The sequence below is a fragment of the Aspergillus tanneri genome (genome assembly GCF_003426965.1).
Source record: "Aspergillus tanneri strain NIH1004 chromosome Unknown AapTan_9_pilon_pilon_pilon, whole genome shotgun sequence".
Taxonomy (NCBI): domain Eukaryota; kingdom Fungi; phylum Ascomycota; class Eurotiomycetes; order Eurotiales; family Aspergillaceae; genus Aspergillus; species Aspergillus tanneri.
The window spans coordinates 781,584-800,419 of NW_022984636.1; the positions used below are offsets into that span (position 1 = coordinate 781,584).

General features: G+C 49.5%; 4 protein-coding genes across 4 annotated transcripts; all 4 read right to left on the minus strand.

Moving 5' to 3' along the window:
* Window positions 1-7: 7 nt before the first annotated feature.
* On the minus strand, window positions 8-262 carry ATNIH1004_011761 (uncharacterized protein; the record flags this gene model as incomplete). Its single annotated transcript, XM_033576323.1, has 2 exons — window positions 8-75; window positions 145-262. 2 exons carry the CDS (start codon window positions 260-262, stop codon window positions 8-10), a joined length of 186 nt encoding a protein of 61 aa, XP_033420987.1.
* A 13,880-nt stretch (window positions 263-14,142) lies between these two features.
* Window positions 14,143-14,490, minus strand: ATNIH1004_011762 (uncharacterized protein; the record flags this gene model as incomplete). Its single annotated transcript, XM_033576324.1, has 1 exon — window positions 14,143-14,490. The coding sequence occupies one exon, from the start codon at window positions 14,488-14,490 to the stop codon at window positions 14,143-14,145; it is 348 nt and encodes a 115-aa protein (XP_033420988.1).
* Window positions 14,491-14,526: 36 nt separating this feature from the next.
* Window positions 14,527-16,858, minus strand: ATNIH1004_011763 (uncharacterized protein; the record flags this gene model as incomplete). Its single annotated transcript, XM_033576325.1, has 5 exons — window positions 14,527-14,937; window positions 15,003-15,580; window positions 15,633-15,833; window positions 15,895-16,065; window positions 16,123-16,858. 5 exons carry the CDS (start codon window positions 16,856-16,858, stop codon window positions 14,527-14,529), a joined length of 2,097 nt encoding a protein of 698 aa, XP_033420989.1.
* A 507-nt stretch (window positions 16,859-17,365) lies between these two features.
* ATNIH1004_011764 (uncharacterized protein) lies at window positions 17,366-18,166 on the minus strand (the record flags this gene model as incomplete). Its single annotated transcript, XM_033576326.1, has 2 exons — window positions 17,366-17,604; window positions 17,965-18,166. 2 exons carry the CDS (start codon window positions 18,164-18,166, stop codon window positions 17,366-17,368), a joined length of 441 nt encoding a protein of 146 aa, XP_033420990.1.
* Between the last annotated feature and the right edge of the window lie 670 nt (window positions 18,167-18,836).

Below are 18,836 nucleotides of genomic sequence, written 5' to 3' on the forward strand. Positions count from 1 at the left end.
TGGTGTATCAGGAGGCGAAGATGTCCTTGAGGAAGGAACTGGTCCACGACTTGGACGCCTTCTGGTCGGCATCTCCTTGCGCACTGTGATCGTTAGTATATCTATGCGGATACATATAGTTACGAAGAGACAGACAAGACGTACTCCCGCCAATGCGTGCGGATACTAGATCAGGCACTTTGTAGTCATTCCATTTCTCTGTATCGTATTCATCCTGGAACTGACCCGTGCTGAGGTCAGAAGACTTGCACGATGCCCCCATCCAGACAGTCGGTCGCAGTACTATAGACGCCTCCTAGGACGAGCGTCTTGTCCGGGTAGGGCTTGACACAGCGATGTCCACGACATCAAGTGTTAGAACTGGCCGAGCACCCCCATGAATTCGGCATGTAGCGTATCGCCTGCGGGTTGGACATCAGTGCGTCATAGCCAGATGTGTGGACCTGAATCCTATGTGCGGCGATCCTATTTAGCACCTCCTTGCGTACGACAGTATGCAGCAGACACTCTAGGAGGACATGCTTCACCGTCTGCAATCTTTCTTTTGATCGCTCTCGGAAGCTTTGATCTTGTGGAGGAAGTTCGCTAATTGAATTTTCAATGTTTCGCATATGCATGATAACAGACGCGTACGGCTTTGTGTTTGATTTATTGGGGGGTCTGAAGTGGTTGTATTCAGAAGGATTGTCAGCCCAACCCCTCTGAGAGGAGTATTGGGTATATATATTCACGTGATGTCCCAATATGGACTAGCTTTATTCTGACACTTTGGTAAGCCGCCGTAGAGCCTCGCCGTAGACTTGTTCGAAGCCTTGATCAGCTGCCGTAGGTATCGGCTTAGCCTGTTTTTCTGTCTCCCACTGTTTTTTCCAACGTGTCTGTATATGTGGACGCATCGCGGGATTGGCCTCGGCCGCTAGCCATATAATTCCTCTACGGAATTGTTTGCCCACGTCAGCTGCAGCTTCCTTGGCGGCCTCATCGGCCGCCTCGTTTCCGGGGACACCGACGTGCGTGGGAATCCACCGTATCGTGAACTCCGGTGCTGAATCCTGGAGTCGGAGTCGCCGTGCTTCCATGGCTTTGAAGGGCACCGAGTATGTCTTTCAGCATGGGCTGGTGGGTCGTTGTTTGAGCCCTTGGGCCTCCTCGAGTATGTGAGCTGCTAGCGTGATAATCTCCGTTTCCGCTGGGGCTTTGTGTTTAACCTCATGCATGTGGGATCACGGATAGAAGGAGGCTTGCGGCTCGGTGGGGTGGGCTCGAAGAACGGAGATTGAACGGATTCAATCAATCACTTCTGCATCATTTTTATCGCGGGAGACCTGAGGCGTCTTCATATCGCGCACCTTAGCCCTAGCGGGATTGTGCACCTACTTGATTAGGCACCATACAGGTCATAGTTCATTAGGATCGGCGGAGAACAGGGGTGATGGTCGTCTGGCTCCTACTGCTGAAGGGACTGGTCCGCGTTAAATGTCTCTGGCTTGGTGGTGCAAGGAATGCGTCTGAGGACGTGATTTGGCTGATCTCCAGGAATATTGGCTATCAGGGGACAAGTTCCGGGAGTGAGCCATCTGAGCCTTATGACATTGGATCCGGGAGGACTTTGACGAAGAGCAAGCATTTCCGGATATTGAGGCACAGCTATCTGGCACCAGGGTCGAGGAGGTTGAATCGACCTCGGACAATATACATCTACTCCAGTTGCATCTTTTTGCACCCGGAACGCCTGTCTTACAGGTTATATAAATTAGTATAGGAATCGGTGTGGTGGCATTACAGCCAAGTCTTCTGGCGTCGCTCATGTCTTTTGAAGCATAGCTCCGTATGTACATATTATACCACTGAGTTCGATAGGTTGACAGAATGAATTCACGCCGAGGTCCAATAAATACATCCACCAGGTTCAATTACCGCATGGGCCTGAATCACTCTTGGATACGTATTTTTCTACCTCTACTCACCCATCACAAGGCGAAATAATCGACACTGAGAGAATAATCGGGTGGACCAACTGGTCTTTTGGTAGTCCTGATAATATCGCATGGAATGAAAATTAGGCGAAAAGTCGGTGTGAGGTCACAAAATTTTGGTGAGAGACGTTGCAATCCGTCTAGGTTGTAGTTAGACGGGGATGAGAGAAGACGAGGTGACACCTGCCGAAAGAGTGGTCTAGAAGGACGACCTATGTGGACTCTGAGACGTTTCAAGTGAAAGTCGGCATGTACTTTGTGAGGATTGTATAGGTCTTATTAACCGAAATGCTTTATATCCATTGCCCATCTTACGTTGCAAAGAAGGGCCCCAAAGGGGAAGCTAGTGTTGTTGTTCAGAACGAAGCGTACGAAGCGTTAATTACGCTTCGTTCTGATCTTTACCATCACCAATCAGCAAAAGCGACGGATTCGTGAAACGGAAAGTAGGACACTAATTTGTCTGTTTTAGTACCCACCAGCCAAAATGGCAGCGGATTACTGGAGCAACGGATGAGATCTAAGCGGCAAAGTCGTTGGCTGTAATCTACGGAGAACAATCATTTCTATTAAGGTTATGGATTTCTGCCAGGCAGGCGCCCCCCCCAAAATACTCCATCACAAACCAGGTTGGTGATGGCCACTCATCCAACAGCAATCAGAATGTCTGTCGGGGAGATGCGGGTGTTGCGCCGGCGCCTTAAAAAGAGCAACGACTACGAGAAAAGGAGCGACTCCGAGAGCAAGCCAAACAAGCACAGATAAAAGAACAGCGAATATAAGAAGCTGAGCAGTAAACGCGGGTCCAACCCAACATACTACACTTCCCGAGTTCCTTGAAGCTCGCCATGTGCATTTATTTCTCGGCATAACCGTACAGGAAGTCAAAATATTATCGACGAAGGGACCCCGGAAAATGCAGACAACAACTCTGTCCGATAAGAGCCTGGAATGGAAGATATTTCCGCAGGAGCAGAGAGAATCCACGTTCTCTATATATTGACACCGAACAGTATCTTTGTTCGAGCCTGTGTTGACCAGAAACATGGCACCAAAATCAGCACCAAGGTCCGGCGCACTCGGAGTTGATGAAAAACTAAAAACATGTATTCGCGAGGGGCGCACAGCAAGACTTTTAGGTGCTCCAGGTGGCTGAAGGAGATGCGATCTTCTTCTCAGTCGGATCGAATGGAGTTTTCTACGTAACCTGTGAGGTGCAAGCATCCGGCAGTTGCTGGAATCGGACAGATCTTTCCTCGTCCATGCTGAATACAACGATCCATGAGGTAGGGGCCAGGGGGTTTGTTGTTTCACATAATCCAAATACACTGGCAATTGATGTGGCCCTTGTGGTGAGCACAAATGTGCCATGGCGGTGATTCACTCTATCTATCCGCAACAATGCGATCTCCAGTAATGGATGGGACAGGGCGTTTCCTGGACAAGCCTTCCTTTCGATGCAGGCGGCCCAGCTCCATCGCCGAGAGTGGAGGCAAAGTCTACTCCGTGATCTCGATTCTGTCCGTGCCGTGATCGGTGCGATTGAGTTTGTATTAACACAATTTCCCAGCCGGATCCAATGTATCGCTGCTGATGGATGGATAGTGCAGCCGTTGTTTATTTTTTAAAGGCACAAAGTTTATCGAAAGCTGGTACGATCACCCTGATCTACCAGACTTTTGGACTGGTTTCATCTCAGTGGGGTGGGCTACCCCGCAAGTAAGGCAGATTTTCTCGCTGATATCGTCAACATACGAAACAAGACTTTTAACCAACAAATTATCCGAAATTTTTCTTTTAAATCTGAAAAAAAAAAAAAAAAAAAAAAAAAAAAAAAAAAAAAAAAAGAGAAAGCTCACGAAGATATTAATGCTAAATTTAATACTAATAGTCCTAACCGGCGGAAGGCGGTGGGTGGTCGGAACCGCCACTGATATAAAGAAACAGCAGAGGAGCGCTTAGTATGATGAGCGGTATAGTTAGCCGAATATAGGTAAGAGAGATACAAGTCTCTCGGAAGCGTCAAATTACTAAGAGAGATTCCAAAGCTTAGCGACTCCGGTATACTTAGTATAAAAGATGCCAATCGATCAATAAAGGCTATAAAAGAGAAAGAGGCTGTATCCATGCCCTTTGGTGACACCCACCGCTTCCGCTTTTGGGTGCACCACGGTTAACCGGAACCCACTAAACACCGTCATATTTTGAAGATTCGCTTACAACCAGCTATTTCAACCACCCAACATGACCAAATCTGCCGATTTTGATGAATCTCGCATGGCCCAAGCCTGCAAATTGGCTCTGGCCCAAAAGAAGCCAAATATTGCGAAGATTGCGCGTGAATTGGGCGTGTCTCGCACTACCCTGGCCGATCGCGTTAAAAAGGCTAAATCGCCTCCTACACCCACTACACCGCTGAAAAATGCCCTTTCGCCATACCAGGAGAAAGCCTTGACTAATTAGATAGTTAAAATGTATAGCTGGAATCTACCACCCACTGCGGGGGTTATCCAGGCGTGGGCGAATCGCGCACTTGAGCGAGCGGGCCGGGATAGACAGGTTAGCAAAATGTGGGCGTATCGCTTTGAAGCACGTCTCCCAAAGCACCTAAATCTTGCCCCAGTGAGGCAGAAGACTAAAGAGAAGAAGCGAATCCAAGCCGAAGATGCAGGGTTTCTTGCGCACTGGTATGACCAGCTTGCAATTCTTCTCCGTGGTGTCCCCGCACGGCTAGTATATAACTTTGATGACTGCGGCTTCCAACCTGGTCAAGGACAATCGCGAAAGGTTATCGGTTCTAAATTATCTTGCCCTGACCTTGCTAAAACTAAGAAAGGCGAGACTATCACTGCCGTCGAATGTATTAGTGCTGATGGCTGGCTTATGGATCCGTTTTTTATATTTAAAAGCAGCGGGAAGAACTTTATGGAGACCTGGTTTTATGGTAGCGAATACCTTCCACATAATACTTGCACTGCACTCTCACCAAATGGCTGGATTTCTGATGAATTAGCGCTAGCCTGGCTAGGCTATTTTATTACTGCTACTGCCGACCGTACGAAAAGGGGAGAAAAGCGCTATCTTATATTCGATGGCCATGGCGCGCATCTTACCCTCGAATTTCTACAGAAATGCGAGGATAATTCAATTATCCCCTTCGGGTTTCTACCTCATTCAACACATCTTTGCCAGCCACTTGACGGCAAGCCTTTCTTGAATTATAAGCAGCAATTTCGGCTTATGAATAATGAGCTATCTTTCTGGGGTGGCCAGCCGTGCGGGAAGGCAGATTTCCTACAGATAATTGGCCCGATTCGATCAAAGACCTTTAGCCAACGAATTATTCGTGAATCTTTTAAAGATCGTGGAATCTGGCCGGTTGATGGTAGTAAGATTATTAAAAATCTTACAAATTAGCTAGTAATTCCTGATCTACATGCACCAGAACTTCGGTCGGCTATACATACACCATCTCCACCACCAAATCTCTCGTCTTCTAGAGTGGAAAATAGCCCTCCAAATACTATTAAAGCGCTCGAGAAGAATCAGGCAAAGATAATAAAGCATCTCGATTCTCTATCGGAGAAAGCGCAGCGAGATCTTACCAGAATCCTCGCTCACCAGCGTGAGAAGCTTGAGGAGCTTGCCATGACCCAGGATACGATTCGGCGAATCAGATATGTACAAGAGCCAGTACGTCGCCAATATACTAAGCGACAGGTTAAGCCGCTTAGCCAAGATGGTATATTAAAGCCTCGCGATGCAAATCGATCAATTCGTGCTAGAAAGGAGAAAGAGATGGCTGCGGAGAAGAGGAAGCTGGCTAAGCAGTTTAAAAAGGCGAATGGTTTTAAACCCACACAGAGGCCTGCGGAGGATATTCAGCGGGCAATTGAGAATGAGATGCAAGCGAGAGAGCAGGGAGAGCCTTTTTTTATTGATAACTAGCTAGTTGGTTGAGTAATTGTACGATTTCTTCAAAATATGACGGTGTTTAGTGGGTTCCGGTTAACTGTGGTGCAACCAAAAGCGGAAGCGGTGGGTGTCACCAAAGGGCATGGATACAAAAGAAGAAATTGGGTAAGCAATGGGAAAAAAGTATGCGGCTAATTGCCACCATGGCGCTTACAGGGGAGAATCCTATATTTTCTGATGCAGCAGTGGCAGCGCTACAAGATAATCAGGTTCTTTGGATAGATACTCAAGGTGAAAGTCGATAGATGATGGGGGAGCATCAATTTTGTTCTATCGGTGTGCATTGTTCTACTGGTGTGGTGCACTAATAGGTATAAAGGTCAAATCAATTGTAGACGATTGCTCTTGTCGCTCCCGGGTCACAGTCCCCTCCTCGGTTGTCTGCACCAAATTATACTCGTCCGTGGCCTCTAAGATCTCCTCTGCCTCTCAGTCGATCCTCGTCCCAGGACCCCCGTGCGGGATGATGTGCGTTAAGATCCCTTAGGGCTACCTGCTCGGCGTCCCTGTCGTGTTGGCGAAGATACTGCAGTTGCTGGCGCAGTCTTTCCACTTTTCCGCTCCGCGGCTTAATGTATATGTTATGCACATATAGATTACCCCCCCGGCTCTTGTATATCTTCCACCATAGTAGGAGACAGTTCTCACTGTCCAGCTCGCTGGATCAATCTTTTTAGACACGAAGAGATACCCCGGGTGTGTTCTTCGCCTTCGTAGTTCCTGGCTCTGGGGTAAATAAGTTAATGTGTTGTTTCGGTTATCCGGTTGGCCCATGGCTCTTGGATAGCCATTACATCCGCCTTCAAGACCCTCTTGTCTCGGGGGAAAGGTCGCCATGACACACTCCCGGGATTTGTGCGCGTTATCTCGCAGCTGTTTTCCATGTTAGCGTCAATTAGCTCTATAGCTGATCTTTCTTCTCCCTCGCTATCCTCCGGTTGCGGCATCCCGGCCAACGGCGCAGGTAGGAGGAGCGGCTACTGGTGCGCGCCTTCAATTGTTTCCAAGTCTCGCATGTCGTCCACGCGCTTTCTCTTCTGCGGGCGTATTAGTCGGTCATGGTCTGTCATAATCGAGGCAAGATCCCCTAGCCGCTGCGAGCGGTGTAGCCTGGTCGACTGCATAGCCGTAATTATCTGGTTGGCCTGTTCAATCTGTTGCCCCTCAAGCAGGTTATTATCCTGCGCCGAAGAGACGGGTTTCTACGGCCTCCCTCGAGTTCGTTTTGCTTGTCTGTGTCCCCGGTGACGCGTGCCGGGATGGTGCTAACTCCAAATATAGTGCCGTTGGAGACGGTCCCGTTGTTCACGGGCTCCTGTTGAAAGAAAGGCTGTTCAATTGGAGTGAGCAACAAAAGACAAGAAGATAAAGGCAGAAAGCCATAAGCAAAAGATCAGTTACGAGAAAATAGTAAAGGGAAATGTTACGGAAACACTATAATCCGCCCGACTTGGCGGTGCGGGGTATCTGACGATCGATTCAACCCCTGAATCCTTTAGATAGTTGAACACCTTAATGAGGATATAGGGAACCGCTTAGTAGGCTCAGTCGATTGAGATACTGCGATTCCTGGTGTTTCCACTGAATGACATCTACTTCCTAGTTAGGCTAGTTGGCCTGTAGCTGATAGAATAGCTCCCGGCGCATAACTTCCCCTGAATTCCACAACAGGAAAAGAGAGGAAGTTTCGAATGTCCCGGCTGTCCCTAAATAAAAGAAATGTTAGGTTCTATACCTATATGGAGTGTAGTAAGCCGCCCTCATTACCATATGGGGGGTTATGCGCGGCGAAAGCGATGGAAGGGCCCATAGTGCAATTTTAACGTGTCCTGAGCAGACTAAAAGAGGTGAGTTGATTAGTGAGTGCTCCAGGAGTGCTCCGGGAGCGTGGACTAAGTAGGGGTGAGTAGGGAGTGAGCGCTAAGTGATGTATACTGAGCAAAAAGCCACATGAGATCCGATGACTAATATTAATACGTGATCCTACTGGCTAAAAGGGCATTTAAAACAGCCTCGGTGGGCTGCCGTTTTTGGCCGCCGATACCATCAACTAGCGTTGGGACGTTAGAGACCTTAAGAGATTTATCCTTTTCAATCCAGATCCATATTCTTATTTGATCGGTGATACTAGCTCATACCGACATTGGATTAGGACATTTGGCACATAACCTGCCTTGAAAATAAAAAGATATTCAACCAATCATAATGTAAGACAGAAGGACAAGGGTGGTAGAGGTGAATAGGTCAGGTGCTTCACTTACAAAAACGAGCCAGCTGTTTTATCTAGATTTACGCCGTCAGGGGCAAAAACCCTGCTTGTTGGTCGACCGCCGTGTCGGTTTCATAGGTGTCACCCCTCGTATCCTCATACTCACTCTCCGCCATCTCGACGGGCCCGTGTTTGGTAGTGACCTGTCTAGCTGTCCTTGATAGTGGCTACTCCTTTTTGGTGGCCAGCGTGTACTGTTTCCTGGCTTTCGTTGGGCTTTCGATATTCGGCCTTGGTTGGCAATAGAGCCTGACAGCAATTGGTGCAAACTCTCTGCCCACAAAGGGCAAGGTTTATTTCTCTGTGGCATAGAGTGTGTCGGGCTACTTGTGCTAGTCCAATTCAAATAAGACAGAAAGCAAGACACAGAGATAAAATTTTGGCCGTTAAAAGGAGGTAGATGTTATCCGGAATCGGCGTAAAATCATAGAGTTGGGCAGGAGAAATATTGGAGTGAAAGCAGGATATGGATATCCCCCATTCCGTGCGCTGAAAGAACAAGATGTGAAGTAGCATTATTATACCGCAACCCTCCGTACAACTCCCTGGAGATAGGGTCTGGACGTACGTTTGGTCTGTCAGAGCTGGAAGCCAGTTTCGATTTTGGCATCGCGGTTCTTTGACCTTCGACTAAGTCATAATCGTAGCTTTCGCATTGCAAGTTTTCTGGCTGGCTTTGATTTGCGGACTTTTTCCTTGTTGAAGCTGATAGTTTTGCACGCATACACACACTCTCTCTCTTTCTCTCTCCTGTTACGCCCATACAGAGTCCCTTACAACCCTCGCGCAGTTCTACCTAGGTGTCTATCGAGATAAACGCTCGAAAATTGGTACACGAAACCCTCAAGAGATTAGGGCTTAGCAGGGCAGCAGGTTCCTAAAGGCATCATCATAAATATGAGAATGCACCCCTTGACGAGGAAAATGCTGACAAATATGTGCGAAACAACCCCCCCCCTTTTTCTTTCTTTCTTTCTTTTTTTTTTTTTACAGGTTCTGGTCAATCATGCTGGGTACCTTATGCATGCAGACACCCTGACCACATACCCGGGGCCACATTCGCTGCGTGAGAATGTCGGCCTGTTGGATACAAAATTTACGGATGCGCGACACAGATGCAGACTGTCAGGGGGAAAATTGGATGGTCTTGTTGCTATCACTTCGTTCTACCTAATGGAGGCTGAGATATATAAGTACGTATAGTCAATCGGTATCTTTAGAAACTTTTACGTACCAAAGATCCTGGCCCTGTTTGATATGATGACTTACAACGTGAATGAGAACCAAGCGCTTGCAGATCCGGCCCTGCTGGACAAGATCGATAGACTGTTCGTGCAATGTGGGCGAATGCGTCGATCTTCCCCAGCTAGTTGTAGTTGGAGACCAATCAAGCGGTACAAGTCCTGTCTTGGAAGGGCTTACGAGATTAGCTTCCCGCGAGACAGCGGTCTTTGCACGAGATTTGCCACACAAATATTTTTTCGGCGGAAGAAGGGACTGAAAGAACGATCACGGCTTCTATAATTCCCGAACCCAACATAGATAGCAAGTGCTTCACAGCTGAGGGAATGGGTGGCTCCAGATATACAATCCACGGCGGCAGAATCTTTCTCGAAGGCCATGGTAGAGGTGAGCAGAATCGATGAGACAAATTTGAAGCTTATAGATAATCTGTTAGGCTCACGTTCTGATGGGACTTTCAACAACCAAAGACGATGGCTTGCCTCCTCCACTAGTATTCTACGGTTGGAGATTTGTGGCCTCAAAAAAGATAACCTCAGTGTAATTGATGTGCCCGGTATCTTTGGGAAGACAACGCCGGGATTGACTACGAAAGACGACAAAGCCATGGTCCGTGATATGGTACAAGGGTATATTCGTTCTACAATACTCACAATTATACCGGGGAATGTCGATGTCACACAAACGCTCGCAGAGCCTTTCCACCGGTAACCATGCCTACCTTCTGGAGAGTGCTTTATCATTGACAATAAACATAGGTACGGTCTGAGATCAGCGAAGCTGAAAGCCTGTCAAGACCACCTCCAGACACTTGGAGCAGAACGTCAGACTCCGAGCAGCAAACAAGTTATCTACTTGATATAATTTTATTATTTCAAGGCATCACATCTCATGCACTTAATTTGAACTATAGTTCGCATGATGATTTTGAGAAAGATGAAATCCTTCGACTGGCTACGAGGGTTGTTAGCAGACATGACCTCTTCGCCGATGATATATCTCTGTTGAGCCACGAATATGACTTCAGAATCGACGCTGCTCAGGAATCAGATATATCGGAGTCTATTGCTTTAGATCGGAACGAAACCTCTGGATCTAACTTTTTGGCGACAAGAAGACTAGACAATATACCTGACATAGATCAGAGTCAGGTGAAGCTGTGCAGCCTCTCCGCGGAGACATATGTCCATGGATTGAGGAACAATATCGTGATTCACTCGGATTTGAGATTGGAATATTCTAGTTCGTTCTTCTTTCGACGCTAATGAAAAAACAATCATCAAAGTGGACGGCTCTCTCAGATGGATATGTCAGTGATATCATTGCCATGGTACACGGATATATCATCACGCTATTAAGCCTGGCCTGCACTGACCCGCGCGTATGTTGCAATTCACTATCCATTCTGATGGACAAGCTCCTAGAGAAGTATCAAAAGGTGGTTCAGAAAGTAGAGTTTCTTCTTTTCATGAGCGGCCAGGCACGCCGATGACATTGAATCACTATCTTAACGGCACTTGAAAAACGGTATGACGATGCCTTTGAGTATGCTGTTTGCCTAAGTTTGCTAATCCTTCACAGTCGACAAGATCGACTAAACTGAATAATAGAAGAAAGGGTATGTAGTGATTGCTTCCATGGAAAATTGGTGTGAGTAGATTATCTTTATCGTCCGCAACATAAGAGCAATACAGAACATACAATACAGGATCTCCCTGGCATCCTTCGATCCTATTACAAAGTAGCTAGAAAGTGGTTTGTTGACAATATTTAATATTACTTAGTCTACAGATCGCAGAGCACTATGAAGCTGTTCTCATCATCTCTTGTCAGCAATCTTGCTAGAGAACAGCTCGAGGAAATTGCAGGTGAGGAATCAGTGATAAGGCGGAAACAGAAACAGTTTTCGAAGGAGATTGGAGACTTGCAAGCGGCAAGGAATATTTTGCTCTAATGGTTGTTAGAGCTTTATTACGATATGCTTTTAATGGTTCCTAAGGTATGAAGGTAACTACTTCCCAGTTTATTAAATCTGTGTACAGACTGATCGACGCTATATGCTGCGGTCGGAGAACTGCTTTCTCCTTTTCTTTTAAGTGTATGAAGAAAATTATACATTTCCTAGATTCATGGATACTAGTTCAATACGTGAAGTGACATGTCGCTAATTCCGACCATGGAGTGATGGCGGTAGTGGAAGACGGCATGGGCAAGGGAGAAAAGGGCGAGGCGATCATAATATTATGGTGCATAGGCGAATGAAAGGGACTCCCGGATTAGGAAATGTAATGTTACAAGGTGAAATGTGGCTTTGATACTGAAAATGTGATATGGAAGCAGACCGTCCCTACAATCTTCCAGGATCAAGAGATTATTCCTTTCCAGATTGGGAGAGTGTGAATTGTCACCGGCACAGATACAAGACATCCTCGAAAATTCCTTATCAGACATCAGTCCTGAAGCCCAAGACATGCTGCCGGCTCCGACCTGGCGACTAAGGCGGGCCTCACTTGTGTGCGACAAATTGTAGAAGCTGACTTGTCTCCGCGCTAATACTGTGGTACATCTTGTTTAATTCTTATGCTGTCCACTTCCTTCGTTTAATTACGGAGGAGATTCTGAATTCCCTTATACCTGAGGCTGCGGTAGGGACCATCTATAATGTTATAATATATTTAGCCCAATGGCTATCGTGGAGTTAAATTTCTTGAAAAGATAGTAGGCTATCTAGTCCAATTGAAGTCCGAAAGGGACAATCGCGATCTAAACAGCGTAAGGAAAATTCTATCGAAGGTAACAGCGGTGCTCCCCAAAATCCTGAGCTTGCATCAAGGGGCAGCGATCAGAACGGTGCTAAAGAAAGCCGTATAGCAGCTGTGCAATCGCTTTGACCTAGGACATTTTGGCAATATGGATGTTATCTCTGATCTCCGCGTGGCCAGAGAGAACACCCTCAAGATTAGAGATATTGTCCGCATGGGTGATGCGGCATTGCACTTTCCACGACGAATAAAAGCCGATCTCTGGACATTAGAATCTCTCTTGCAGCAGGTTTCAGGGAATCCCACCATCACAGTTGATTTCCCTGAGCTCTGTGGTCTGGGTCGACACCACGATAATGATCATTCTTTGATTTCCAACCTTTGAATTCTGCCCACGTTCTCCTAAATCTGGCGCAGCCTACGATCGGATTTCTTCCAACCTGTCATCCTTACATTCACCAAATAAACAGCACCAAACAGGCGTCCTTCGGCTCCTGGATTCCCAGTTTCGTCTGCTGCGCGGGGACATATCCGGTGTGCTTCGAGACGCTGTTCGCCCTATTTCATCATTGGGATTGATCGTGCATGGTACCAACTGGGGCGAGAAGCGAAGACTCGTACGAAACAAGAGCCCCACGCCTATCCGCATATATTATCACGCCTAGGTCAGAAAGGTCAAACAATATGTGTATGCTGGAACCACGACAGATATTGTTGAATGGAAAAAAATTGTTTCCTTGTATCAATCGATATGCCATGATGACCGTGCCCGCTTTCTCTTAAATGTCGTGCCCCAATACACCTGCACCCTGCTTCTACACTAAAGTGTTTATTGAAGGAGAGTGTGCAGCAGTATCGACGAAAGCTTAGAGTGAGTGAGTTTGACATGGACAAAACAGCTGCCATTCTACAGTTGATGCGTCAAATGTTGGCATTCCGGCAAGAAGAACGACCAAAAGCCAGTGGTCCTCACCATCAGACAATAAATAAGACGGAACTCGGACCTCGTAAACAACAGGTGTTTTCATGATCTTAACATAAAAGTTGGATGCATTATATCAATCATTTTTTTTTCAGGTAGCACCTTTAGATCCTCAGTTGCACGTTGAAAGACATCTTGTTAACCTAGAAGATTACCGTATCAGTTTAATTGAGATCTAGACACCTTTTTGGCCGAAGGGGAAAGTTCGACACATCTTTTACCTATGTATAGAATCTGTTGCTTCTTTTCTGTCGACCAAAGTCGGCCAATATATTACACATTATTCAGCATCCGCTCGGTCCGACTTTGTTTCCCTTTTCTTTTCACCTTTTTATTCAGTTCTCCCAGATAGATTTGTATAGATAGAAACTGTATACTTTTCAATGCAGATCTATATTATTATATAATTGTCGATAGTAGCTAATACACGTATTCAGCTAACACGGGCTGATCGCCCTTCTCGAAGCCTGAGCTTTCTAAGCGAGATCGTCAGCAGCGAGATAAGTCTAGTAGTATAGGTTCCAGACGACGATGTCCATCCACTCGTAGAGCTGCTCCCTGCTGTACTTTGTCTTGAGCCATGCCTCCGTGTCCCGCGTATAATCGGCCCGCGGCTGCTAGAGCTGGGTATCGCGCTCGCACATCTCGACCCTCATCTGGGACGTCCTGTTTGGAAACGCATGACGTTGGATGTGATCAGCATGGCCGCACATGTTCTATGTGACGGGATCGATGGAGACTCCGACGCCAAGGGTCTCCGCCGCCTCGTTGATGTCCGATATGATCATGATGACACTCGCCGCGATATCGAGAACGGTGGCTTTTCAGTTAGGAGCCGCGGGAGCTTCTCGTGGGACGTCGTTCGAAGATCGTCTGCCGTCGGCTTCTCGATCGACTTCGCGATATCCTCTCAATCTTGGGTCATTGGGGACGGACCTAGTCGTCACACCCCGTGAGTGTGAGGTAGTATTCTAACCTGGCCACCTGGGCCTTGCGCGCTTCAAGAAGGACATCAATGCTCGCGTCGGCTTCCTTTGCCGTATTCTTCATTTCAATCATCAACCACTGAATCACCTTGTCCTGACATGCACAAAGGTTCGCCAGCGCTTCGGTGCCCTTCATTTCCTTGATGGACACTAGCGAGGAGCCCATCGACTTGAGCTCGGCACACATCTCTAGCGCCATTTGCAACAGGAATTGAAAACGATAGTTGGGCATGGGGCCAACAGTGTTACTTAAGAGCTGAGAGACGTCAACTCCATCGGCCGCGGCCCGGCCGAACATGCCAGGATCCAGGGGCGACTCGAAGAGTGCGAGGCTTCAAAAGACGCTGTTGATATCCTGGTCATTGCAGATCTTGAAGAGACGGTCGTCTATGAGATTCCGGAGCTCGATGAGCTTGGGATTAGTGGGAACGCAGAAATACGTAGTCTTCAGGGTGCCGGTGAGACTCAAGGGGCCGTTCGCCTTGGCGCCGCCACTTCTCGATGCCGGGTCGCTGAAGAAGGGGAAGTCCAGCTCCATGTCGAAGGCGGCGTTGGAGAAGTCGTCAAAGACCTTGTCCAGATCTGCGTAGGACTTGTACGTCGGCTCCGCGAACCTGGGAACACGTACCAGCGCCGAGCTAAAGACGTGCGACGCTTCGACGTAGCATTGGATGGCGAACGGCAGAGCCTCGAGCGTATTCTGCCGGAAGTAGACGTCGCTGCTTGCCACCAGGATCTCAATGTGCTTGATGATGATCCTCCTTGAAGGGAGGGAAGAGCCAGCCAGCGGGCGAGGCTGGTCCCGTCTACTGTTGGATCGAAGACAAAGTGTGCCACCTGGAGGGCGAGGTCTTTCTGCCGGTTGACCTGAAGCCTCTTCATGAGCAGCATAACAGCGTGCGCGCCGAGCTCCCAGTTGTAGATGGCATAGGGAGTCGAGAGCTCGTGGACCGGACCGTTGCGTTTCCCGAAGGCGAGGTACGTGTCGTCCGCCGGCACGTTGGCGAGAAAGGCATAGGCCTGGTCGAGTCTGTCGTACGTCGTTGACATGGACACGAGGTCCCGGTCGAACGTGCGCTGGAACACGTCGGACACAAAGGTGCTGGTGGAAGCGATGGGCGGGTACGTGACGTACGAGATGGTACTCTCCGTGGTGACAATGTCCTGGATAAAGCCGGTCGCGTTCTTGACCAGCGAATCGTTGAAGGACAGCGTCCATTGCACGTCCTTCCTGGGGATGTTGTCCACAAGCTTGGTGACTATAATTGCCCAGCAGCGGCTCCCGGCCGCCCGCCCCTCTGCCGATGGATATACCGTTTGTCGCTGACCTTTTCCATGTGATGCAACATCTTCACGAAGATGGTCGGGATGGTGGATCGCCAGAGCTTCTTAAAGGGATCAGGTAAGGTTGGATGATACGCTGAGGTCAGCTAGGATGACCTGCGATCCGCGCATCTCGAAGCGACAAACGACCTAGCGGATAGTTGAGGTACCGAGGCTGCCGGTTTTCCTGCTGGTTTTCCTGCTGGCCATCCCCTGCCCCTGCATCGGTCCGCCGCTCCACATCGATGACTAAAATACTGGGGCTCGGTGCGGGAACGTTACTTGGCAACAGCACAACAGCAAAGGTGGGACCGGGACCTGTCAGAATATACTAGTCGAGTTTGGGACATCATGGGAAATATATACAATCACTGCAGACCCCCCAATAAATCGAACAGGACCTCACCGTCAATCTTGGTCCAGGGCTGCCAGTATATCTTGATCCCCCTGTCCGTGGGACCCGGCACAATGCCGAGCGTGCGATAGTAGTAGATGTATGGCGCGGTCCTTGTGCGAGGAAATGGAACATGCTGTTCCAGTTCTCGGCCTTCTTCCACAGTTAGGCCTGCACGTCAAGATCCGCTATCGCGTCGACGCCATCGATCACCTTGGCACTGTCGAGGTCGTTCTGCAGGATGCCTGACTCGAGCGCCCTGAACACTTCGGCCTTGTCGTCGCGCAGGGTTGCGTCCAGCCAGTTTTCCGGATAGAGGAAGACCTTGCGGTTCGCGTCCCCCAGCCTGTAGCCCTCCATCCACTTCCAGCGGTCTACGTTGACCGTGTTGCTCGAGACCTGCTCCGCCTTCTCCAGCCCGAGGATGCACCGTGGAAATGCCCTGCTTGATGTGTGACGTCTGCAGACACATGCTTATCTGCACGTCGATGAGGAGGAACTTGAACAGCCCGTCCGCGCCTGTGATGCCTCTGCCCGAATGTAACGATGCTGTAGGTATTTCACCATCGCGACGCGCTGGTTCCGCCGCAGTCCGCTGTTCACCTGCGTCCGGATCCGCGCCATTTGCCGAGCGCGGTGTCGACTGCAAGAGCAGCCGAATCTGGGCCGCGTTCTCGCAGTCAGCGGACGCAGTAGGTGGGAGTACCGGTGTCGCTAGAGCGAATAAGAGCTTGAGAGTCAGCCCAGGCACTTCCATGCAATCCATGAATGCGACGCGGTCCAGTAGCTGTTCTAGTTCTGCCGTTCGCCGGAAAAACTCGATCTTCTGCTGCTCACTCTGACCCGAGAACCTCCGACCCAGATAGTCTGCAATCGGCGATGCAGAGATATCCGTGAGTCCAGCGAGCTTGCTGACCAGGGTTCCATCATGGGCGATCTCTGAGTCCATTTCATGAAGCCCAGGAGAGATGCAGGCCCATTAGCCCTGCGAGACAGCTCCCTGTAGCTCTGCAGAAGCTGTACTTCCTTGTAATCGATCTTTCCCCAGTCAATGGAAAGGTCGGTATCGGACGACTGGCGTTGGAAAAATTACACGTCTTCCAGGCTCAACTTGAAGCTAGTAGATAGATTGTCAGTCCGATCGCAGGGTACTCTGTGCAAGGACAATGGTGTCGTGCGCAAGAAAAGCGCCGAAGGAAAAAGGTTGACTGGGACTCCACTGAATCGAATAGGAGCACCCCGCCAACCCGCCGCTGTCGGAGCGGCGCAAGCTGTACGCCTGTCTGTTCAAGAGATGGACTTGGTTTGACATCCACCCACCTGCACCTTTGTCGAAAACGAGGGCGCGTATCGGGCACGAAGAAGCGGTACAAGTGTGTGGACATGGGACTGAAGATTGAAGATTACATCTGACGAGACTTTCCGAGAGTAGCCTCGTTTGAAGCTGCGAGGCCACTCAGGATATCCAGAAGAGCTTTCGGGTTGGAGACGTGTCCTGCGACTTAGGTCCACGGACGGTCCCCGGCAAGAGACTCAGCACAGCAGCATTCGAGTCTGGGAAAAGGGGCGTGAGAGATTGCAGCACAGCATCACTGGCCAGCCGAGCTTGAAGCAGCCCTATGACGTGTTGCAGGAAGAACACGTGCCGGGCATTCAGCGTCTTCTCGCGCGCAATGGCCTTCTCGTCGTTGGTCCCTATCGGGTCGGGCTACTCGAAGAAGACCTTATGTGCTTCTTCGGTATTGCAAGAGAAGTACGGGAGCAGAACACTCTGGTATAGCATTGAGTCCTCGGTTAGGGGTGTCCCGGGAAGCACTAAGGTTATATAAGGTTCAGTAAGGCGTGAACAACTTCGTCGCCGCAGGAAGGCTGCAATCGGGCAAACTTGCTCTCAATAAATGCTGCGGCTAGGTGTGCGGTCGTAGGATCGAATAGTTCAGCGGAAGTAGCCGCGGCGTTAGATGGCGCAGTTGTCGTCGTGTCCTTGTCGACTGCCAGCAGCGCCTCCTTGTTGGTATGGATGTTGACCATGATGTCCGACGCGGCGCATGCGACTTGCTGGGTCGAGAGCTCTCACACGCATGGCCCTGTCGTTGCCGGTGAGGAAAAGCAGTTGCTCTAAGCTTATGCCGCCATTTGCACGCTGCTGGAACTGCTTGATTATGTCGAGTGCCGCCTGAGGGCTCACAAAAGCGGACTTGCTCGGATCCAGCAACGCCTGGAACCCTTCACAGTAAGCCGGTTCCATCGCGAGCATGTGACAGAAGACCGATATGCGGTATATACCAGTCACGTTGGCCAGGTCAAGCTTGTTGTTGTAAATTTTCGCAGCAGCGACAATCGGCCAAGAAGCCCCCTTCAGTCAGCCTGGATGCCGCCAGCAGCGGCGCGCGGTTCGCCTTCAGACTTGCGCTCGCCGCGAGGTATCGCCCTTGATCATCCCGTCCAAGCACGGGGTTATACCGGCCGGCCTTGCCTTTCAGGAAGAGCGTGCGTAGAGCGACCTATACTCATTCGTGTCCATGAGGCCCCAGAGAGGCATTGAAGACCTCGACCGCCGTTAGAGTCGATATGCGCTGCACCACCGCCATTTCAGTGATGGTCTGCGCTGCGACACATGCCGTTCGTTGCGTCGCCGGCGCCAAAGGAAACGACAACGTAGTCGAGATCTTGCAACGTCCACCCGGTCTTGCGCCAGAGCCGGATGCATGATTGCAAGACCCTACAATCCGGCTACGTCAGCGGCGCGTCTGCTTTGTCCGGTGGCGCAGTCTCAGGCACTTGAGCTTGCCGGAAAAGGTGGGTGAGCAGCCCGCGTTCTCGAGCACGAGCTGGCCCTGGAGCAGTCTCGCCCTGAGAAGCTCCAGCAGTTGCTCGACTGTCATCTCCGCCTGGCGGAGCAGCTGGCCCTTACGAACGACAGCCCC